The sequence below is a fragment of the Chelonia mydas genome, chromosome 10, assembly GCF_015237465.2.
Source record: "Chelonia mydas isolate rCheMyd1 chromosome 10, rCheMyd1.pri.v2, whole genome shotgun sequence".
NCBI lineage: Eukaryota > Metazoa > Chordata > Testudines > Cheloniidae > Chelonia > Chelonia mydas.
Window position 1 is genome coordinate 31428571 of NC_051250.2, and position 24238 is coordinate 31452808.

The 24238-nt window shown below is 47.4% G+C and overlaps 2 protein-coding genes across 7 annotated transcripts in view; both read left to right on the top strand.

Annotated features, from left to right (window-relative positions):
• PGAP6 (post-glycosylphosphatidylinositol attachment to proteins 6) overlaps positions 1–4662 on the top strand; it is a 78141-nt gene extending 73479 nt beyond the window's left edge. For all 6 annotated transcript variants that reach the window (XM_043524428.1, XM_037911141.2, XM_037911142.2 and 3 more), the window contains 2 exons: positions 916–1032; positions 1734–4662. In XM_043524428.1, coding sequence (XP_043380363.1) covers positions 916–1032; positions 1734–2030 — 414 coding nt within the window. In that variant the 3' untranslated portion in view covers positions 2031–4662. The remainder of the gene's footprint in view (positions 1–915; positions 1033–1733) is intronic.
• A 3071-nt stretch (positions 4663–7733) lies between these two features.
• Positions 7734–20032, top strand: MRPL28 (mitochondrial ribosomal protein L28). Its single transcript, XM_007066521.4, has 5 exons — positions 7734–8280; positions 12644–12796; positions 13432–13566; positions 14301–14387; positions 19200–20032. Exons 1-5 carry the CDS (start codon positions 7993–7995, stop codon positions 19293–19295), a joined length of 759 nt encoding a protein of 252 aa, XP_007066583.1. The 5' UTR covers positions 7734–7992; the 3' UTR covers positions 19296–20032.
• Positions 20033–24238: the final 4206 nt, after the last annotated feature.

Consider the following 24238-nt stretch of genomic DNA (forward strand, 5'->3'; position numbering starts at 1 on the left):
ACCATTATGATCATCTAGTCTGACCTCCTGCACAACGCAGGCCACAGACTCTCACCCACCCACTCCTGTAACAAACCCCTAACCTATGTCTGAGCTATTGAATTCCTCAAATCGTGGTTTAAAGACTTCAAAGTGCAGAGACTCCTCCAGCAAGTGACCTGTGCCCCACGCTGCAGAGGAAGGCGAAAAACCCCCGGGCCTCTGCCAAGCTGCCCTGGAGGAAAATTCCTTCCCAACCCCAAATATGGCGATCAGCTAAACCCTGAGCATGTGGGCAACACTCACCAGCCAGACATCCAGGAAAGAATTCTCTGTAGTAACTCAGATCCCACCCCATCTAACATCCCATCACAGGCCATTGGGCATATCTACGGCTAATAGTCGAAGACCCCTAGCTCCTTCGTGGCATCCCCCTTCAGTTAGCTGTAGACTATTACGCATCTCCTTTATTTGCCCTCACTGAGCCAAATTCTGTGGATTTAGCTCTTGTAATCTCTCCTCAGAACTCGGCTTCTGCAGCTTCCTGACTATTTGTGTTGGGGAAGCGCTGTGGAGTCCAGCCTGGGCCAGGCCCAGCTGTGTAAACACACAACACCAAGACCGTCCCTGCCCCAAAGAGATTTTCTGTTGCTTTTCTCTGACCCCCTCCAATTTCTCAGCACTGAACTGGCTCTTCCAGAGCCACATTGGTGGGGTGGGTGTGGCGCTTCTCTCGGCCCAGGCCCAGGCGGCGTTTTTTATGCTGTGCGGTTGTATCCCATCCAGATTCCGGCACCTCTCTGCAGGATTCTCCCTTCCAGGGACCCTGCGTTTGAGTTAGGACATTGGCACCCACAGGAGCCAAGTGACAGCAGTGCTGTGCACTACCTTGTAAAGCAGTTCCTGATGTCACTGTTGTCCTCTCATCTTCCTTAGGTTCTCTTTGTGCTGGGGACCCTGTTAATTGCCATGTCCCTGCAGCTGGACCGCAGAGGCATTTGGAACATGATGGGCCCCTGTCTTTTTGCTCTCATCGTCATGATCATGGCATGGGTAAGTGACTGCTTTGCTGGGGCTGTGCTCCATTTGTTACTGCTTTGACAAACATGTTTTTGACAAGGTGGGAGCAGGGAGGAGCTGCTGCAGTGGGTGAGTGGGATGAGATCCCTGCCTGCCCTGATGAGCAGGCCTCAGGCAGCCTCTCCTCTGTCCATGGATCAGGGTGACCTGGGCATGCACTGACCTTGGTGAAGGGGAAAGCTTAGGTGCTTTCAACTTCTGTCTCTTCCTTAACTTGTTGCCATAAGTTAACTGAGGAATTCCCAGGTTACCGATCTTGGCCCGGCCCAGCTGCTTTGGCAGCTCTAACTCGCCGGCACGTCTCATGGTCAAACTTTGATTGCTGGCTACACATGTGCTCTGGGGCTTTAAAGGTACAACAACCGTCACTTGGGCATTGCCTAACTCTGTGTGTTCAAATGTGTAAGTTGGTTGTTCTATTAACTGAAGGTATTTAGGGCCCTGAATACAAAATAGGTCCAGGCATTGCATCATGCTGGGGCAGACTCTCTCAGCTTCCTTCCTCAGGACTGACATGGTACAAGTGACCTCTCTTGCTGGAGGTGCAAACCTCTTAGTTATTGGTTTGTTCCCCTCCTGTCTGGATCTTTGGGTACCAATGTGAGCGTCTGCTGGTCCCCACAGAAGAGGTGGGTCTGTGCTGCTATAACCCTTCTCTGGTATTGTGCCTTTAGGTTTACCATGGAGTGAAGCGCCGCCATTGCTACCCCACCTCATGGAAGCGCTGGGTTTTCTACCTCATTCCAGGGATCACCTTGGCTTTCGTCGCCATCTTGGTGTATGCATTCATGGAAACCAATGACAACTACTACTACACGCACAGCATCTGGCACATCCTGGTGGCCAGCAGCGTGGCTTTCCTACTCCCGCCTTGTGACAAGCATAAGAAGCCCTGGGCCTGGTCACAGAAGCTCATCTGTCGCTATCAGATATGCAAAAATGACCGTGAGGAGCTCTATGCGGTGACCTGAGTCGGGCTGGTGTGTGCAGGGTCACAGGCCAGTGGGATGGAGGGCTTGCTTGGGCCCCTCTTCTCCAGACCAGTGAGAACTGCCACCTCTGCATGCTCAGAAATCAGTAATGCACTTGTTTGCTAGCCAGGGCAGCACAATGGCAGGAGCAGGTTTGACTGTGCAGATGCTGGGCCTCTGCCTCCGGGGAAGATGGTGACAAGGAGTCCCTGCACCCTTCCACGGGATAGGGAGAGGCTTCTAATGTTTTTTATAAATGAAGGAATAGCCTGCATCCACATGCCACCAAAAAGACGAGAGCTCCATTCCCTTCCTGCCATGGCACTGGTCTGGGGCTCACTGTTACCAACCATAGCAAGGACTCTGGCACCAGAGTGCCTCTCCCAATGCCAATTCCTCGCAGAGGGCTCCAAGGTGGTGCCTGGCTTTGTTTCCACCAGGAGTTCCTGTGATCTCCCCTCGCTTTGCCATGGTAAGGGCAACTACCCCAACTGTTTATGAGCTGGAGCTGGTGGCCTCTTTCAGCAAGGCATGTCTGTCTCATCTTGGCATTACTGGGGAGCTGCAGGGGTGCAGTGGGCTGCCCATCCCAAAGCAAAACTATGGAAATAGAGGCACACTGTGCTCACGTGTTCTAGAACTAGCTGCCCCTTTGCCCACCTCCATGATACGCTGAAGGGTGCGAGTCCATCACACCCTGCTTTGTGTTGGGGGAATAATGACTGACGTGGAAATTCTGCCACTGAAACAAGAACCAAACCCCAGATCAGGCTACTGCTTTCTCTCTTGTTCCTATCAAGTGTCAGGTCAGCAGCTGCTGGAGTTTGTTTAAATGCCCTTAGCGGCTATAGCAGTTCTTGTGATTGCAGTAGGTAGCTGAGAGAAGGTAGGTGAGTCCTGGATAGAGGGTCTGTCTTAGGAGGAGGGGGCAGAATGAGACTGACATCCCATGTATTGGATAGCTGTGTCTTGCTGAACATGGTGGGACAAATTTTCAACCTGGCCTTAACTAGGCCTCCCTTTCCAGAGGTTGAATTATTTGCATCCACAGCTGAGAACATGCCGATGTCAAAGTGCACGTACCGGGGCAAAATTGCAACTGCAACTATTTGTGTGCAATTTGTAGCAAGCAAAAGGAAGCCAGTGCCTGAACATCTGGCCTGGTGGATGTTCAACGTATGCAACTTCTGGCTTTTCCCTCAGGGATGCTGACTATTTTATACTTAGATCTGGTGTGACTAGAGGGTTGTATATTTCCTGTATACAATATGGAGTCTGATTGCTATTTGACATCAAGGATCCTTCCTTCACAATGATCAGCTGCAGAGGAAGACAGCGAAGGCTCTGTTTAAACCCTGTGGTTGGGAGAAGGGAAGAGAGTAAGAGCTGTTAATTAAGGGCACTTTCTCTGGGTAAGATTATTTGGCTTTTGAAAAATAGCCCAGTATTTTGCCAGCTGCTTACAGCCTCGAGCTTTACCCTTCTGTAGCAACTAATCCAGCCACCAGCTAACTTAAAGTTCCAACAAACTCTCTTCAGGGGGGCTGGGCTAGATTTGGTGCAGGTAAATCTGGGGAAGACCTGCAAGCTGAGTTGACCTGCATCTTGCTCCTGGAGTAGAAGCAGAGATGAAAACTTCACATTGGTTGCCATATTTCTTTACAAATTAATTTTTTCAAACAGACATACAGATGAGCGAATAACACTCATTGTACCTAGATGAAAAAGCCACTAATGGAAGGAAAAAAATGGTTATGGCTATTGCAGGTTGTTTAGAAATACTTGTATCTCTTCACTCCATGCTACAGGTAATGTGAATTTGTATGGAAGAGGCTGAGTGGTAACACTAAGTGTTGTGGTAGTCCGACTTTTTAGTTTTTCCAAGCAACATGAAGACAGGATTTTTATATTGAGACATAATGTCCCAAATCCACTGGCCTTTGTTGTTCTGCTATAGGCTTGGGTGTCTCTTATTGTTCCTTTCACCTCCTGTAGCAATGCTCTAGTTAGTAATTTTGTACCTTGTTGGAGCAGGATTTCAAACACTCTGGGATTCCTATAACTTAATCACCAGTTTTTAGCGCTTTCTCTTCAGTTGTTACTACTTAGTTGTAAGCTGAGCACTGGCCTTAGAGGATTGTAGTACATAGTTTGCAACTCTTTCATACATAGAATGCTGCATTTGCAGCCAGGATGCTGCGCATTAACTAGATGGAGCAATAATACTCTAATTTATGCCTTTTTAATATAGTTTTCAATGCTGTGAAGTACATTGAGCTTTGGGATGGCTGGGGGGTAAATACCTGTAATTATTTTGCTAGTCTTATTCCTCTTCATCCTCAACACTATGATTGGAAAGAATTATCTTGTATAGTTTTACTGGGAGAAATAAATACTTTGTCAATTACCTCGGGTAGAATTTGAGCAGATGCCAGTATTTAAATACTTGATTTTTTTGCTGTAATTTTTGTGGTTTAATTTTATTTTATATAGTGAATTTTAAAGCTTCTCGTTTTTATAATTTAATAAATGTAATTATACTTGAGATCGTCCAATCCGCAATGGCACTTTCTGGAATGGGATTTTATATTTGTATGTCTAAGGCAAGAAATCAAATAAAAAGCAAAACCAAGTTCTGCAGTCCCAGCCAGTCTCTTCTTTCATGGGGATGATTGTGTGGTGATGGTGTCCTGGAGGCTGAAGTAATCTCTCCATAGAACAAGCTTAGCATAGACAGCAGCAGTGCATGTTCCCCCTTACCCACCAGTGAGTCCCCTTTCCTGGCTGTAGGGAACCCACTGTGTGAGGGAGAAGAGAGTTCAGGGTTTGTGGCACATTCAGTCCGGGGCCTCTCTGCTGAGACCATGTTGGTGGCTTTTGTGGTGTGCATAAGTATCCAGTAGGAACTGGCCTGGAAGCACCAACCTCCTTGCACAAAGAGCGCTGAACAGGCAGGCAAAGACATGGAAATGATCACTTCCTGCCAGGGTTACTGGCAGAAAAGCCGAACTGTGATCTCCCTTCCTCATGTGGGGGAACCCTGATCAAACATCTAAAGCAGCATAATTCAGTGGAATTGTTCCTCCCCTATTGCTTGTGCGGGTCAGTGCTGACCTTATGCCCCCATCTTCTGTCTCTTGCTAAATGTTCTATTTATATTATTGTAGCTGGGTCTAATTTTCTGGTGTAGACTAGCCCAAAGACTCTAAACTCTTGGGTCTACATCCAAAGGGCCTATGAAGTCAGAAGGCATCGGCCCAGGACAATAGCTGCAGACAATAGATTAGCCATTCCATCTCATTTTATATCTGGAACAGAAAGTGAGTAATGGCTGGTCTACACTAGCATTCTTCCATCTACCTAGCTACCACCTCTTTGGGAGGTGGATTTATTACAGAAAAGGGAAAACCCCTCTTGTCACTGTAGTAAGTGTCTACACTGAAGTGCTACAGCGGTACAGCAGTAGTGGTTAAGTGTAGACATAGCCTAGCAAATGGATAATCCACCTCAGTTTAGCAGGTGCAGCCTCCCATGCACTACGTACTAGGGTCAAGAAGGAGGGGATCGTTCCAGAAATAGGCACTTCCTCCAGCCTCCTCCAAGGCCAATTGCAAAGCTTTGTGTGGGAATTCCCAACTCCAGCACAGACCTCAGTGAGAATGTACTCTTCACAGCACAGTGGAGAATGGCCCCTCCTGGCTGGAACAGGAGTTCTGTGTTTGCCTTGTGAGTGAGCCATAGTACTCTCCCACATTTCATAGGCCCATTTCTGCTCATGTGCACAAGGCAAGGACTCACTCCAGAGCAGAGTGAGGGCCAGCAGGGCTGAGGGAGAGTGTGGTTGAAATGTGATGTTCCCCTAAACATTTACTATTGCGTGGGGCAGGGCTGGCTGCTACCCACCCCATCTCACCCTGCACAGGCCACCAGCACTAGCAGCTGAATCACAAGGTCTGATGCTGCTGAAAGCCTAAAGCCACAGATGCAGAAAACTGCAGTTAGCAGACTGCACAGCTCTTGCTACTCACCCTGTACAGGCTGTCAAAGGGCATACAAACATACCGCTTTCAAAGCAACATCAACCAAGCCAGAAAAAATCCCTCTTATTCCAGAATAAGAGCATTCACAAAGGGATTTCTACCCATATAGCTATAGTGGTATAATTATACCAGTGAAGTCATGCTTGTAAATTGTCTACAATCCATAGTGTCTGATGGGGGAAAAATAGGAGCCGATGAAGATAAAGCCCTGCTTGAAAATAAAACAAGCAGAACCTTTTGTGATGCTGGCAGACCAAGTGAGATCAGGGCCACAGGCCAATTCATTTGTGTTAGTAGAGATCAAAGTGTTTAAAAACCAGTCGTGTACAAACTTCATGAAAACGAATAGGATGTAACTTGCATTATTTTCACTTGTCTGTGTCCTGCTATAATGTAATAACAAAAGTTTAGTGTCTATACCCCTGTAACTAAATAACCCATCTAAGAAGTCCTGTGAAATGCTAATTTCGAAGCAAGCTGCCATTATGTATGATGGTCAGAGGTCAAAAGACTAAGTGCATTCCTCACTCCTGGACATCAAAGGAAAACCCCATGTGGGTAAAAACAGTTTCTTTCTGGGTGAAGAAACTATAAATATGATTCAAAGAAAGCTCCTGTATTTCTGGACTGTTTGGATTCTTACAGGGACAAGTACCAGATGCAAAGCAGAGATCCCCAGAGACAATCTGGGTACCCTGAAAAGACTTTTGAGAAACTAGCAGTTTATCACCTCACTGCCACCACTTGGAACTACAAACTGTAACTCACCTGTTAATATCTTTTATTATCCGCTTTAACCTCTCAACTCTTATTTCCTTTTCTTAGCTAATAAACCTGTAGTTACATTACTATAGAATTGGTAGCCAGTGTTGTCTTTGGTGTAAGATTTGGAGTACCAATTGATCTGGGGTAAGTGACTAGCCTGTGGCAACCAGGAGCAACCAGATATAGTGTGATATGGGTTGGCGGTGGGGGTCTCAGGGGGTTGGAGCGTGGGGCTGGGGCACGGGCTTACCTCCGGCAGCTCCCAGTCAGCAGCACAGCCAGCGTGCATAGATAAGCTTCCTACCTGCCCTGGCACCCCAGACCCGGGAAGCGGCCAGCAGCAGGTCCAGCCCCTAGGCTGCAGCCCTCGCCCGCAGGCACCGCCTCCCCCAGCCGGTGTTCAGGGCGGGGGCAGCGGGCGTGGAGCCCCTGCCCGCCCAGGAGCCAGACACGCTGCCGGCTGCGTCCAGGGTGCAGCGCAGGGTCAGAACAGGGAGGGACCAGCCTGCCTTCGCCGGGCAGCAGCGCCGCCGGGATTTTTAATGGCCCGGTCCCGCGTGCAGACCGGGGCGCCGCGGTCCACTGCCCTGACCTTCCGCGACGCCGCACTGGGTCGGGACCCGCAGTCTGAGAACCCTGCTCTAGACACTTCCCTAACAACGAGCGCCAGTGGGCACCCGGGCCCGGGGGGGGGGGGGGTCAGTGGCTGGATTTCCTGCATCTTGGAGGTGGCTGCCCGAGCCTGGCCCCTGGACCCCCCAGACCTCAGCCCCGCACCCCTCAGCTGGAGTTGGGCTCGCCCAGGCCAGGCCCCGCCCCTAGCTCCGCCAGGCGGGGGCGGGCTGCGCGCTGGTGCAGACGCGCTTTGGTCCGCTCCTCGGCTCTTCCCCGGCCGCGCTCTTTCCACTGCCCCGAGAGGAGGGGGGCGGGGCTTGCGAACGACACCAGCGGCAGCCAATGGGGGGCGAGCCTCGCGGACAGGGCCGCCGGCTCGCGGGTTCTGTTTCCGGTGGCAAGAGGAGGGCTCTCCGGCCCTGGGCTGCCAGGCCCCCAAGGGTGACTGCGCGCCGCAGCGGGTGGCTGGTCTCGCGGCTGTCTGCGCTCTGCGGCGGCCGAACTGATCCGCCCTGTTGTCTGTTCACAGCGACCGCTGCCTGATGCCGCTGCACAAGTACCCGCCGCGGATCTGGGACGCGCTGAAGCTGAAGCAGGGCATCTACGCCCGGCTGCCCGCCCATTATCTCAAGTCCCTGCAGGACAGTACCCAGCCCACCCCCGTTCACTGGAAGCCCCTTGGGGTGAAATATAAATTAAATCCCAAAACAGGCCAACGGCAACGCGTGCAGGATGTTCCTATCCCCGTCTACTACCCCCCCGAGTCTCAGCAAGGGCTCTGGGGAGGAGAAGGCTGGATTTCCGGCTTTCGGTATGCTGGCAATGACAAAGTGAGTGAGTTTGGAGTGCAGCTGAGCCGCATCTGAAAGGGAAAACAAAATCACTACACCTCTACGCCGACCTGACGCGACCCGGCATAACTTGGGCTCGCCTGCAAGGCGGGAACGCTCCAACACGCTGCTCTGAGCAGCGTGTTAAGGGTGCCGGGCCAGGGCCGCGGGGTTGGATCTCCCCCGCAGGCTGGGGCCGCGTTGCTCCGCTTCCCGCCACTGCCGGTGATTGCCTGTCAGGGGGAGTGGGGGTGTGGATAGGGGTCGGAGCGGTCAGGGGACAGGGCGTGGGGTCCTGGGGGTGATTAGGGACGGGGGGTCTCTGGAGGGGGCGGTCAGGGAACAAGGAACGGGGGGGGGGGGCAAAGCAAGTTCGATATAATGCTGTCTCACCTATAACGCGGCTTCATTTGTCTGCTGAGCGAACTGGGCCAATGCTAGGAACAGGAAGCAAGTATGCACTGAGTGGCTGCCACCACTACACTCTCTAGCACGAAAATCAGAAGGGAGGAAGAAATCACACCCCTCTCCCCCCCAACCCACACACTCTTCAGTAGCAGGGATTTTGGGTGGCAGTTACTGTAACTCTTATTCTCTTTTCTTCACCAATAGTATCCAGGCTTCCAAGTTGGGGTTTATTGTCCCTCTTTCTTCCACCTGCTCCGATGAGAGCATCATGCGAACTGTAGTCTACTATACTTTCATTTGTTAATCTTGAGAAATAATTCCTGTTTATGCAGTGTTGTAATAAGCTGTGTAACCAAGACCCAACCACATGTGCAATAGGGGTTGCTGCATCCTTAATGTTGCCAAGGCTGAAAAGCTACAAGACATTAAGAGGAGAAGAGTTTGCTAGGACGCAAAGTCATAGCTAAAGTCAGGCAGTGTGAGGAATGATAAATTTAGCCCCAAGTGGTTTAGAAAGGGGCCCATGCATCCTGAAAGTCATTGCTTTTTACCTGGTGTTCTGCAGATAATTTTATGATTGGAAGCAGAGTTTGGGAGGGGCATGCCAAGGTCAATTCTGGCCATGAAGTTTGGAGGTGTATTTCTAGCTGCCTAAGTAATGACCTTGGTAACTAAAGAACTTAATGTAAGCCACTTTATTTCTCCTTTTGTAAGGCCATGGATCTTGTCTCCTGTTTACATAGAGAGTTCTTGCCTTCAATGTATTTATTCAAGATGTGCTTTATGTAAAACCGTATTTTCAAACCCATAGACTGTCCTACAACTTGCAGGCCTGTACCTCTGGCATTTGACTGTGTTGAACATAGATAAGAGACCTTGAGCACCAGCCTCTTAACTTTAATCAGGAATAAAGTTAAACTTGTTCAGTCTAAAAATGTTATTTTCAGCTTGGCACCCTTCACTAGTTTATAATATGAGACCAGGTACTAGTCTAAGTTGTTTCATTAAGGGTGATGTTTAAAGTACTGTATGTGTTTATGGTCTGTGAAAATGATACTTTATTACTTCACAGAACCTGCTACCTGTGCATATTTAGTCTTATCTGTTGACTTCACAGACCCAAACAAGTTCCTACTCCTGTTGGTTCTGCAGTGCCAGTACAGCTCTGGAAGAGAACTGGTGCCTACTCTTGTTTAAATGTGTGGCAGTTCTCCAAAAAGGGCGCTATTTTTAAGTTTAATGTATCCACCCTCACACTCACATTATGTATTTGAAAACTTATTTTGTGTGTGTTTAAGGTGAGGTATGATGTGGCGCTGTCAAATGGGGCTGTAGGCGTGTAGGTAAGGTGAAACAGTGGTACCCAAAATGAGTGTAACTTTTTTCAGAGTTCCAGAAACAGTGCAACATAACTGACCATGGTTTTTCTGTTTAAATTAATTTCAGTACCTTAATGTCATGCTTATTGGTCAAAGCTAGCAAATGACAACGTATTAAAAGATTTTTGCATGGGCAATTTTCCCCCCGAGAAATGATGCTGTTTAGCATGTGGCAAAAATGGCGAATATAAACATATACTAACATGAAATATTTTGATATCACATGTTTGATTTGTCAAAGTATATCACATGATTATAATAATTTTCTATATTTTCAGTTGCAATTTGCTGATCTGATCAGTCTCACACTGAAGATTGCACACCACTAGCAGTAGATTACATACCCATAGCTTGTGCTTCGTAGTGGGTAATTCCTAATATGCTTCTCCATTTGTGAGCTTTTATACATACAATGTAGCATCTAGTCTGCCTGCTAGATTTTAATTTGTACTTGCCTATGCAACTACCCATTGAAATACTCTAGAAACTATTGTTTTAATTCAGTGACACTTATTCACAGGTCAGTATTAGTGTTAGAGATGACAGCTTCATATTACGAATATCCAAAGGCCATGGGAGAAAGAAGTGGCCTAACAAGAAGTAGTGAAGACAAAGTCCACAAACAAGTCCTTGCTCCTGCACTGAAGAAGAGCATGTTACAACTCTTAACAACCATGTCAGCAACAATAAGACAAAACACATTTGATCCTCCATTGCACCCAGAAGAACACTATCAACATATCTGCTGAACTGCATGTCACATCAGATGTACAAAAGTCTCTGCTGCAGATAGCAGATGTTGAGGAAGAACAAATGGAGAGATTTGAGAGAGATGAATGATTGCTCTGCAATTTCTTATACATACACAGTTCTGCTTATCCTGTCAAACATGAGAATAGACTCTTAAAATCCACAGTAGGCTTCTGTCAGGCCTACGTATGCCTTTGCTCCCAACAGTAATGATGTTGACTAGAAATGTCAGCAGTGCTATTACATTTCAATGATACCTGTACAAATCTGTTAGACTTTGTAGAACAGTGGTTCTTAACCTTTTTTCATTTGTGGACCCCTAAAAAAAATTTCAGATGGAGGTGAGGACCCCTTTGGAAGTCTTAGACATAATCTGCGGACCCCCAGAGGCGCGTGCACCACAGGTTGAGAATCACTGCTCTAGGTTGTAACTTCAAAGCATTGCAACAACAAAAATCCAATTTTATGTCTTGAATTAATGCAACTAACAGAAACAAATGCAAATATTTCAAAGTGGTCATTTTAATGTGCTGATGGTGACATTATCACTGTTTCTATGGTAATGGCATCAATTCACAGCTTCACATCAGACCTCATCTTAAAGTAGACATAATAAGCTTTCAAGTGATGTACCGGGGCGCGTGTGTGCGTGTAGAGAAAGTATACTATGTCGACCAAATTGGTGGTGTTTGCTGCCCACCTGTTTTGCAGCGTATTCAGAATTGTCGACTGAATTCCAGTGTTAGGTTTTAGTGTTGGTGATGTGCAAAGCAGAAAGAGCCCAGCTTAACTATCAGATCCCAGGGTTAGTGTGCAGGGGTGGCAGGTAGAACAAATATCATTTTACTTATCAGCTGAGCAAACTTGCTCTGGAATTACTGAGACCCAATACCCACAGACTTCTCCAGTAAACCCTTCATTCCATTTTCAGCAAATCGTACCTAGATTTAATTTCTGTACCCAGCAGGACTTTATTCTGTAGTTCCTGAAAGGCTCTGAGGGCCAGATCCTCCAGGATATCAGGTGCCCATCTCCCATTGAAATCTGGTGGTAGTTGAGTACCTAAATACCTTTTGAGAATCTAGAGCAAGTTCTTGAGACAGGAATAAATCCGTTGCACAGCAGAGCCGACAATAATTAGCACTGTGTTTGTGTAACCTAGGTGTGTGAAACCAAGGCTTCGACAGACAGCAACAGTGTGTCTACTTTCCTATGGTGTGATTAGGCTTCCTGCCTCAGGGCTAGTCTTTGGAGGTGTTGGGATGCCAAACAAGCCACATCTGTGCTTTTTGTAAGAGTTTGTTTCGTTCCTAGTAATCCCTTGATGTGTCCTAGGATGGTGGGTTCTTGGGTCTTGGAACGGCATTGTAATGTCTCCAGCCTTGGATCAGGGCAAACCTGAGTGCGAATGAAACCTGACAAACGCTAACCGGCAAGCAGAAGGTGATGTGGGGGAGCAGGCGGAAGTCATTGGGTAGGGGGGCACCCCAGCTTAACTCAGTTGTGGATCACGGCAGCTTGCCAGGAGCTTAGTTTGCATAAAATGGAGTAGATTGCAGTGGCTGTGAGAAGTACTTTCCAGCATGCAGTGTAGCCTGGCTGCCCAGATTGAATGCTGGGTTCTGAGGTCTCCACATATTATATCTGTGGTTGAGGCCTGTTTGTCCATTCCTGCCTTAGGGACTCTGTGACAAAACATAGGCTCTGTACTGCCATGTCCAAACATAGCCAATGTTTATGGGTGCCATTGTATAGTCTCTTCTGAGTAATGTGGCCATTAACAGAGGGATGATTTATTCTTTGGGAATCTTGTTTGTCCCTATTAGCTCTCAAACAGACTGAAGAAGACTTGGAAGCCGCAGCTTTTTGAGCGAGAGTTGTATAGTGAGATCCTTGACAAGAAACTGACCATTACAGTCACCATGAGAACCCTGGACCTGATCGACGCAGCCTATGGATTGGATTTCTACATCCTCAAGGCAAGGCGCATGTGTTTCTGCTTTGCTGAGTTATGTGGGAGGGTAGGCCCTTGAACTTTTCTCAGTGAGATCCACATCAGCAACTTGGCAGTCACCACAGTGCTGCACCCAAATCATGTAAGTGGAGCTGGTTGCAAGCACCCTAACCTTAATATGGCAGTGCAGCCCTAAAGGTCCCAGCCTGCAATGCTCCATCTTGATTTTGGCATTAAATTTTAGGGCGGCTGTGACTGTATTCTAGACCTCTCTGACTCAGGGGCCTCACTCTGACCACACCTCAGAGTGAGTTGAGTTCAGTGTAGATGCAAGAGGTTATTTCCAGCCTTAAGTGGAAACAGCCTTAGGTCTGTCCTCAAGTCTTTCTAGTGAGAGCTTCAGCAACCTCCATGGGCAGATTATTCCACCAGCTAGTTGTGCAGCTGTTTGAAGCATTTTCTTAGTGCCTAGTTTAAATTTCTTTTCTGGCTGTTACTACAAAGCTGCCTGTAAAATAGTGGGCAGTACTGAGGAGTAGCCACCAGTAGGTGGGGGAAGAAGGACTGACTGTTTCACTGATGTTGCAGAAAAGTAATTTACAGTCTTTTGAATCCATCCATCCATCAACATCAATCAATCATCAGACTTTATTCCTTCAGACTCCAAAGGTTGATCTGTGTTCCAAGCTAGGGATGGATTTGAAACGAACAATGCTGCTACGGCTAGCTCGGAAGGACCCTAGCCTGCATCCAAATGATCCAGCAAAGAGAGAGGCTATCTATAACAAGTATCAGGTGGGTAATTCATCTGTTGTTTATCATCAGATCTGTACAATGAAGCTTGTGTGTCCCTCCTAACTGGTCATGTTTCCTAGGCAGTGGGGTGATGAATACTTCAAGATTCTATTCTCAGGAGGGTAGAGTCAATTTTTTTTTCTAATTCTATTATTTGGCCAGTTGTCATTTTACATGGGCTGTTTGCTGAGTGCACCTTTGATTGGTCAGAAGGGGAAAGGCTCACGTTTTCGGTGTTAGCCAGAAAGACCTTGAAATGATCACTGGGTATCTAACATCACCACTATGTTGACAGAGGGGCCATCTGAGCTGCTGCTGCAGTGAAGCCCTATATATGTGTGTGTGGGATACTGGTAACATTTAATGCAACTCATGCATTGGAGATGCACCTGCTGAAGTAAGTCAGCACAGAGCCAGTGTTAACGTAATACCCAGTTCCCACAGCTATTCTGTCGTTCACTATGCTGACCTAAGACAGAGCCTGACAGGTTATGTCCAATAAGAAACATACCTATGTTTGCTAAATGGAAAAGCACTAAGCTGCAGGGGATAAACTTCTTTGTTGGTCACCAGAAATGGAAAGTGCACATGTAAAATGCTCAATTCTTTTTACCATGATTCTGTTCCAATTAGCTCCTTCCAGTTGCCTGAGACAGTCCCACAGTCCTACTGGAGCTAGTCACTAGCTTCCCCAGTAAAGATTGTACCATTAACCTTTTCCTCTTGTCACACAGGAATTTGTGATCCCAGAAGAGGAGGCTGAGTGGGTTGGGCTGAGTTTGGAAGAAGCTGTGGAAAAGCAGCGACTTCTAGAGAAAAAGGTGAGTTCTGAGTTATATGGGAACACAATGTCCTGACTCTCACTTGGGCAGCACCCACTGGCTGTGTATCCAGTTGCTTTACAAAGAGTCCATGCAGTGCTCTCATTGATGCTGTGCTCTGAGTTGGGCACCTCTGAAGCACCACGTTAATCAGCACAGCTAATGTGGACATGTTTTAAACAGGGGATGTTTAATGTTGGAATGATTTCTTTGGGGGTGTTTAAGGGTCAGTTACAACACACACACCCCATACCCTATAATGGAAATGCTTTGGGTCTGCTGGCTTCTTTCTTTTCAGAAGGAATCATTCCTCTGTGCCCCTTCTCAGTCACATCCATGCTGCTTAGGATATGTAGATATGACTGCAGGCTCCAGCTCTCCCCCTGCAGCCCTATCAACTCCTCAGTTTCACTTGCTTTTCAGAAATACTCATCTGGAGCTTCTTAGTACTATGAGGTAGGGGCTGGGGGATCCCACAGGCAGCCACATTGCATCAGAAGAGAGAGGAGCTTCCAAGCTTCCCAGCAGCCTGCAGAGTCTGTGCCCCACACTCACTCCCAGTACTCCCCTCCTCCCACCTGTTTGCAACCTCAGCGGTCACATAAACCCACAACATGGTGTGGCTAGTCATTCCTGAGCTTCATGGAGGATGGGATTCCAGGCCACCAATTCCAGGAATGGGGGTATCCTGTAGTAGCAGAGAGGAAGAAGGGACAGAGCATGGAAGGGTAGACAGTGGAGGTCAAGGGCAGTTATCAAAAGGCTTATGTGATAAACTCAGGACAGATGGCTGGGAGTAGAAAACAGTCCCAGAAGGTTAAAAGGCCCTCCTCCCTATCAGCTGAGGAGGGGTAACTACTGGTCAATCAGGATCAGCTGAGAAGGGGTTACCAGAGAATCAGTTAGGATCAGCTGAGAGGGAGTTACCTGAGGTCAATTAGGATCAGCTGATTCCAACTAAGGGTTACCTGAGACCTTTTTAAACCCTCCCCTGTTGGGAGAAGAGGTGGGAAGATAGAGAGAAGGAGTCAAGCTGCCTGTAGGCTAGGAGCAGCAAGACAGCTAGCCTCACCAGGAGGGAAGGCTGCATTCCCTCCCATAAGGGAAGAAAAACAAGCCCAAAAGACTGGCTGAGAGAAGGAATGGATTGCCCCAGCATCCTAGAAGGACTGTTTTACCCAAGCTCGTCTCACCAAGTGTCAGGTTTCCTTCCCCACTCTGAACTCTGGGGTACAGATGTGGGGACCCTCATGAAAGACCCCCTAAGCTTATTCTTACCAGCATAGGTTAAAACTTCCCCAAGGCACAGATTTCCTTCTTGCCCTGGGATCGCTGCCACCACCAAGTGATTTAACAAACAGTCAGGGAAAGGACCACTTGGAGTCCCATTCCCCCAAAATATTCCGCCAAGCCTATACACCCCCTTTCCTGGGGAGGCTTGAGAATAATATCCTAACCAATTGGTTACAAAATGATCAAAGACCCAAACCCCTGGGTCTTGGAACAATGGAAAAATCAGTCAGGTTCTTAAAAAGAAGGATTTTATTTAAAGAGAAAAAGGTAAAAGAATCACCTCTGTAAACTCAGGTTGGTAGTTAACTTTACAGAGTAGCAGAAAATTCAGAGAGCACAGAGGAACCCCCTCTAGCCTTAATTTCAAAGTTACAACAAAACAGAGATAAACCTCCCTCTAGCAAAGGGAAAATTCACAATTTGAAAAAACAAAGGTAAACTAATACACCTTGCCTGGCTATTACTTACAAGTTTGAAATATGAGAGACTTGTTCAGGAAGATTTGGAGAACATGGATTGATGTCCGGTCCCTCTTAGTCTCAAGAGCGAACAGCCACAGAAAACAAAGAACCCAAAACAAAACCTCTCCCCCGCCCCAGATTTGAAAGTATCTTTTGTTCCCATTGGTTCCTTTGGTCAGGTGTCAACCAGGTTACTTGAGCTTCTTAACCCCTTACAGGTAAGGAGGAGTTTAGGCTACCCCTATGGTTATGACACCAAGGCTAAAAACAGCTGAGGCTGGTGAGACTGAGAAGGTACCTTGCCACACTTAGGAATCATTGAATCATAGGAATGCATGGATCAGTACTTGTGCTCTTCTGTGAACTTACTTTCTTTTTGAGACATCCTAAACAGATGAGACACAGCTGAGGGGGAAATGAGGTTGCCAACATTTTGGAGGATAGAACTAAAATTCAGGGGGATCTTGATAAATTGGAGAACTGGGCTATCGATGGTGTAATGAAATTCAACAAAGACAAATGCCCCCAGCCATAGCTCTGCCCTCAGTCCCTCTGCCCCCAGGCCAGCTGTGCCTGTACCCCCAGCTCCTCCCCCATCCCTAGTTCTGCCCCCAGCTCCGCCTTCAGCCCAAGCTCCTCTGCTGAGCCAACTGTGCAGTAATGGGGGGGGGGGGGGGCACGGACAGATTCCATTACTGGTCGGGCGGGGGGGCACAACAGGGCACCACTGCTCCAGGTCTCTGCTTTCCCTCACCACGCACCCCTACAACTCCAAAGTACCTTTTTCCTTCTTAGTCTCCTTCGCTCTTCCTCTGGCCCCCTGCTGCTATTTCTTTTCTCCTGTTTGACACTCTGAGTGCCTTATCTCCCAGTCTGTTAAACTCCTTTGGGACTTTGGCAGAGGTGAGATGGTCGGGGTGTTCTGCTGGAAATTAATGGCTGCCATCAGCTGGTCTTTAAATCTCTACAATTACAGAGCTTGTTAAAGCTGCTAGGTGTGCTAAGCAGATGTGAGGGGGTCTGTGCACCCCATTTCCCCTTTCTGATTTTCCCCAAAATCAATAGCGTTCTGCCCATACATGGGTAGAACGTTCCCTGAAATTTTGGAATTGATCGGATGTGGTATTCCGACGTTACAACTTTACTTCCAGACACAGTCACATGCCATCAAGATGAGAGCAGGGCCCTGTTTTGCTCAGCTGCTAAAATGATCCAGCCCCTCCAGTATATGACCATCTGCTGTCCTGCAGCACTGACCTGGCTGAAATTGCTTGACATGTACAGCTGAATGGACAGACTGGTCAGTTTTCACCATCCCCCCTTCGGGATTCTAAGTACCACAGCCCCGTCCCCACTTGTGCAGCCTCTTCCCAGCTTGCTGTCTGGTCTCAGTCCTGCCCAGACCTCTACCTATTTTCCTTGCCCTTCTTAGGGCCATTTCACTCTCAGCGAGGTGATAGTGACAAACGTTCTATTCAGAGGCAACAGCAAACTGCTCAGTAGAACGCCATGAGATGTTGTGCATCACTTTCTACCATATGTGCTTATGGCAGAGCATTTCGCAGGTTCAGAGTTATCTGTGAGAGAGAAAAGACTGGGTGATTTTTCCCAGGGTACATTACTTTACACTTACTTGCATTGGTCACTGTGATCTGGGGGTGCCTGGGGCAGCCTTCACTGGAAATGCCAAGGGCAGGGCAAGCTGCAAAAGGGAGAGCAGATAACCACCTGTTTTGGGAGTAACATTGAAGTTAAGCTCATCAACCAGTCACAAACTGTGCTGCTGATCCCCCACGCTGGTTATCAAGAAGCAAAAAAAGAAATCACACCGCTTCCTTTATGCATGCCAGTTTTCTTGGCTCCCAATCAGCACCTAGGTCCAGTACAGTGAAAAGTTATTTTAAACTCTGCTCACAAATACAAAAATGTTCTTCCGACCCCAAACGGTCAGCCATGTCACCAGGTCAGTATAGGTTTGGATCTTACCCAAAATATCACGCTGCGAGCCAATCATTTAGTGTCTAAAACTAAAGGTTTATTATAAAGAAAAAGGAAAGAACAACAAGAGAGATGTTAAATGGTAAAACAATCACACACATACAAAGACTTTAAAGTCCGTATTTCAGGTCCTTAGCAGTATTGGTGAGTTTGCTGGCTTGAAAGTTCCTCTGGAACACATCCACAGCTGGGTGGGTCATTCAGTCCTTTGTTCAGAGCTTCAGTTTGTAGCGAAGTCCCTCCAGCGGTATGAAGCAGGATTGTAGACAAAAGGGAGAAGATGAAGCTGCTTTTTATAGTCTCTTCCCAGGCAGTCTGTGCTTCCTTTTTTTCAAACAAAAAGCTGCCCAGCATATGGCTTGGAGGCCTCAGAGTTCTGTCCATAGGCATGCCCCTACATGCCTTGCTGAGTCATAAGGTGTATCTGCCTTCTCTCAATGGGTCAGTTATCTAGCTGATGGTCCTTAATGGGCTATCAAGCAGGCTAGGCAGAACTGACGCCCAAACTGTCTGGGGGGGTCACCCAGAAGCATAGCACAAGTTTTGAAATACAGACATACATATATCTATAACCCATAATACAAAGGTGACATACACATATAAACAAGATTATCATATTTGGCAAAATATAACATTTTTGCAGATACCTTATATGGCATATCTGGTGCAACTCATTACAATTTTACAATATTGATATTCAGAATATCCTTAAGTGTCCCGCAGATTCAACACAGCGTTACAGTCACCATGATGCCTTTTCCTCCTAAACCATTCAGGAGTGAAGCCGTATCCTTCCATGGGGGAGAGGAGAAGGGCTTGGGAAAACATCCCATGTGAATGTCTGTATTTCCAAGGGTGAGCTGCAGGTTAGTGAATGGAGATGAGTCTTGGTGCTGTAGTACAGGTAGCGAGAGGCAGTGTGTGTAAAAGGTAAGGACTAAAACACCCATTCATGATTGTTCATGGTTTAACTAGTACAATGGCTGTTGCACACTTTACCCCTTCCCTCTTCCTGTTGCTGCTCAGGTTCAGTTTCTCATTAACCCGTTTTCTCTCTCAGGACCCTACTCCTCTTTTTAAAGTATATGTGGAAGAGCTGGTCCAGCAGCTCACGGAGCAGTCACTCTCTGAATCAGCAGAAGTGAAGAAATCCTAGCTAGGAACAGCTTCCTGTCACAGCTTGTGGAGTGCGTGGCCTTCTAGGACTGTTGATTTCAGTAGCCCTCCTGAGTCATTCGTGCGACAGAGAAAGGTATGCTGCTGAAGAGTTTGATCCAGACTGATCACAGCTGCTATCACTCTCTAGCAATAGTGGCACAAAGTGAAGCCCGAATTTAGAAAGAAAATGGCCCCTTTTGGTCAGTGGAAGGACTTACCCCATAGCTTCCTGTCATGCGCCTGTTATACTGACCAAAGTGACGCCATCTGCCTCTGCAAATGATTCCCTTTGGGTCTTGAACTGGGAGCTGATTCAGATGCTTTGAACTGGATTCCTGATGTACAATGAAATGTACTTATTCAGGGCATCAATAAATACCTTTGTATCTGATAACCCTAATCCTCACTGCCTTTATTTGGTCTGTGTAGCACAGAATGCAAGCTTTAGGGATGAAGCAATTTAGGAGTTCAAGTCGCTTGCCCCAGTTTATATAGAAGAGCCAACTATTTAACATCTGAGATTCTGGGCTCCAAAATAGTGACAAATGTACATATATGCCAGCAGGTGGAGCAGTGTTCTCAGCCTGGGTGGACTGTATCTGTGTGTTACTGCTACACCATAATTCCGGTTGTATTAGAGTTCAGTTTAATACAAGATTTAAATCTTTATTTTGTAAAAATTTAATTGCAATGGCTAAAACCAAACCCTAGAATAAAGTGTAAGAGCTGTTTGAAGCATTCGTGGTGGTTTGATGAAAACTCAATACAGAAAGAACAAAGTTTAAAAATCACCCGCTTTGCCATTATTTCATTGGATTCTCACTCTTCTCTACACTCCAACATAAAACCATAACAGTGACCTCAGCAGGGTTCAGGCAGAGCCTTGTCCCCAGTGCCGGAATGGGGAGGAGGGGCAATGGCCCCCCCACTTTTTACTGGCTTTGAGGGCAAGCAAGGGAGGGGAGGGGGCGGAGAGGAGTGACCTGGGGGAGGCAGGGTCTTTTGCAGGGGGGAGGAAGAGACAGCGCAAGAGTGGGGCCTCAGGGAGAAGGGGCCATGTGGGGGCTCAGGGAAGGGTGGTACAAGGGCAGGGAGAAGGGGCAGAGCAGGGACTCTGGGGGAACTAATGGTTTGGGTACTTGTGGGCCCCTCACTTTTAGGGTGCTTCCACTGCTCCTGTCCCCATTGCATGGAATATGGAGCAGCCAGATTTGCTGATCTGTTGATGTAATTGATCTAAAAGGATATGGGAGTACTGTTAATGTTTTACCCTAGTGGGTTTGATGAAGCTGAGGTATGTAGTGTTTTTGTTGGAGATGGAAGTGAAAGCCTTACGGAGTGCTGAAGAGTGTTCTCAACAGCATTTATAGCCCATATGAAGATAGAAAGGAATGCCGAAGTCTTTTCTCTTACTTCCATGCCTTTAAGATGACTTTTGTCCCTGCATTAACTGTTCCTAAATAGAGTTTTCTTCTTCAAATGAGGCTCCCTGTGTGTATTCTACACACTGGTGCACGTGCTCCAGCTGTTGGAGTCTGAAATTTTTTTTTCAAGCAGTATCCATTGGTACACATGTGCCATAGCATTCTTCATGCACCGAACTGAGGGCATAAAAGCTGGTGTGGGCCAACACCTCTCCAGTTCCTTCTGAATGGTCCAAGTAGAAATCTTCGGTGTTCTCAACTCATTTCTACGGTGTTGTTTCTGTAAATATATTCTAAATAGTTTTAGTACTTTTTCTAGTAAAGTGTAGTTAGATAGTTGGTCTCCTTTTTCCACCGTACACGCACCTTGGAGAATTTATTCTCCACCAGGGAAGCCTGGGATTATGCCTAGGGTTCCGAGGTTCAAGAACTGTTTCGTGCCCTAGCTCTTTTTCTGTGAGTGACGAACATTTCAGCCAAGGGCAGCATCTGCAGCTCCTTTCTCCCAGAACTCCTGACGGTTGGGAACTTAAGAAACACCTAACAGAGAAGGAAATGAGACTCTAGTCTGATCAGAGCCAGGGACACTCCCCTCCCCGTACGTCAGACTCATCAAACAGGAACTGAGGTTAAGGCCGTGTCTACACTTACCAGGGATCCACCCTGCTGCGATTGATGCAGCAGGGGTTGATTTAGTGCAGTGGTTCTCAAACTTCTATACTGGCAACCCCTTTCACATAGCAAGCCTCTGAGTGTGAACCCCCCCCCCCCCATCAATTAAAAACACTTTTAAATATATATAACACCATTATAAATGCTGGAGGCAAAGCGGGGTTTGCGGTGGAGGCTGAGAGCTCATGACCTCCCCATGTAATAACCTTGTGACTCCCTGAGGGGTCCTGACCCCCAGTTTGAGAACGACTGATTTAGTGGTTCTAGTGAAGACCCGCTAAATTGACCGCAGAGCGCTCTCCGTTTGACTCTGGTACTCCACCGGAACTGTAAGATTAAGGTAAGTCGACGGGAGAGCATCCAACGCAGCGTGGTGTAGACACTGCAATAAATCGACCTAAGCTACCTCAACTCCAGCTACATTATTCACATAGCTGGAGTAGCATAACTTAGGTCGACTTACTGTAGTTGTGTAAGCAAGGCCTAAGACTTCTAAGCCTGAAGAGAAGCCTTCCCATGAGAGTAAGAGGCACTCATAGGCAAAAGGACAAACAATATTTGTCGAAAACTGCTCCAAAGAGGAAGGATCCCTCCCCACCCTGTCAAAGTTGGGAGAGCCTAGCATATGGGTGCTAAGGACTTAGGCTTGAGTAAATCTTCTTGGCAAGAGAACGTGGTGCTCAAGGGTACAGATCCACCAGTTGCAACACCAGTTCCTATGGCTAAGGACAAAAAGTGAGTGGTGCTCTCTGCCACATCCAGGGCCAATGTGGTGACTAAAACAACATGGCTCCAGATGGATCTGACTTCCACTGTGACCAGGGAAGCTTTGGGTCTGACAGCTCCACCTGTAGACTGTCCCTGCTCCCCAGTGTGGTCTGAGATCTGAGTCTTCCTGGAGGACATTTTTGCTCTCCCCTGATCTCATTCACCCCTCCTCTCGGGACTGTCCCTATTCCAGGACATTGTTACTCCTGGGGATGCAAAGTCGTTCTTCCATCTTGCCTGCCAGCCTCAGTGCCATTGGTTTCTACAGGTATGTTAGCAACAAGAAAAAGGTCAGGGAAAGTGTGGGACCCTTAACGAATGGGGGAGGCAACCTAGTGAGAAGATGATGTGGAAAAGGCTGAAGTATTCAATGCTTTTTTTTTTTTTTTGCCTCGGTCTTCACAGACAGGGTCAGCCCCCACACTGTTGTCCTGGGCAACACAGTATGGGGAGGAGGTGAGCAGCCCTCCGTAGTGAAAGAACAGGTTAAGAAAATTTAGAAAAGCTGGACATGCAAAAGTCCATGGGTCCAGATCTAATGCATCCGAGAGTGCTGAGGGAATTGGCTGATGTGATTGCAGAGCCATTGGTCATTTTCTTTGAGAACTCGTGGCAATCAGGGGAGGTCCCAGACGATTGGAAAAAGGGCACTATATTTGCCATCTTTAAAAAAGGGAAGGAGGAGAACCCGGGGAACTACAGACCAGTCAGCCTCACTTCAGTCCCTGGAAAAATCATGGAGCTGGTCCTCAAGGAAACCATTTTGAAGCACTTGGAGGAGAGGAAGGTGATCAGGACAAGTCAACATGGATTCACCAAGGGCAAGTCATGCCTGATCAACCTGATTGCCTTCTATGATGAGGTAACTGGCTCTGTGGATATGGGAAAAGCGGTGGACGTGATATATCTTGACTTTAGCAAAGCTATTGATATGGTCTCTCACACTATTCTTGCCAGCAAGTTAAAAAAGTATGGATTGGATGAATGGACTATAAGGTGAATAGAAAGCTGGCTAGATTGTTGGGCTCAACAGGTAGTGAACAGCCGCTCGATGTCTAGTTGGCAGCCAGTATCAAGCAGAGTGCCCCAGGGGTCGGTCCTGGGGCTGGTTTTGTTCAACTTCTTAATTAATGATCTAGACGATGGGATAGGTTGCACCCTCAGCAAGTTCACAGATGACACTAAGCTGGAGGGAGAGGTAGATATGCTGGAGGGTAGGGATAGGGTCCAGAGTCATCTAGACAAAATGGAGGTTTGGGCCGAAAGAAATCTGATGAGGTTCAACAAGGACAAGTGCAGAGTCCTGTACTTAGGATGGAAGAATCCCATGAACTGCTACAGGCTGGGGACTGACTGGCTAAGCACCAGTTCTGCAGAAAAGGACCTGGGGATTATAGTGGATGAGAAGCTGGATATGAGTCAGCAGTGTGCCCTTGATGCCAAGAAGGCTAACTGCATGTTGGACTGCATTAGTAGGAGCATTGCCAGCAAATCGAGGGAAGTGATTATTCCCCTCTATTCAGCACTGATGAGACCACATCTGAAGTATTGCATCCAGTTTTGGTCCCCCCACTACGGAAAGGATGTGGACAAATTGGAGAGTCAAGCGGAGGGCAACGAAAATGATAAGGAGGCTAGGGCACATGACTTACAAGGAGAGGCTGAGGGAACTGGGCTTGTTTAGTCTGAAGAAGAGAAGAGTGGGGGGGGGATTTGATAGCAGCCTTCAACTACCTGAAGCAGGGTTCCAAAGAGGATGGAGCTCGGCTGTTCTCAGTGGTGGCAGATGACAGACCAAGGAGCAATGGTCTCAAGTTGCAGTGGGGGAGGTCTAGGTTGGATATTGAGAAACACTTTTTCACTAGGAAGGTGGTGAAGCACTGGAATGGGTTACCTAGGGAGCTGGTGGAATCTCCATCCTTAGAGGTTTTTAAGGCCCGGCTGGACAAAGCCCTGGCTGGGATGATTTAGTTGGGGTTGGTCCTGCTTTGAGTAGGGGGTTGGACTAGATGACCTCCTGAGGTCTCTTCCAACCCTAATCTTCTATGATTCTAATCTGGGATCTGTCCTTTTCTTC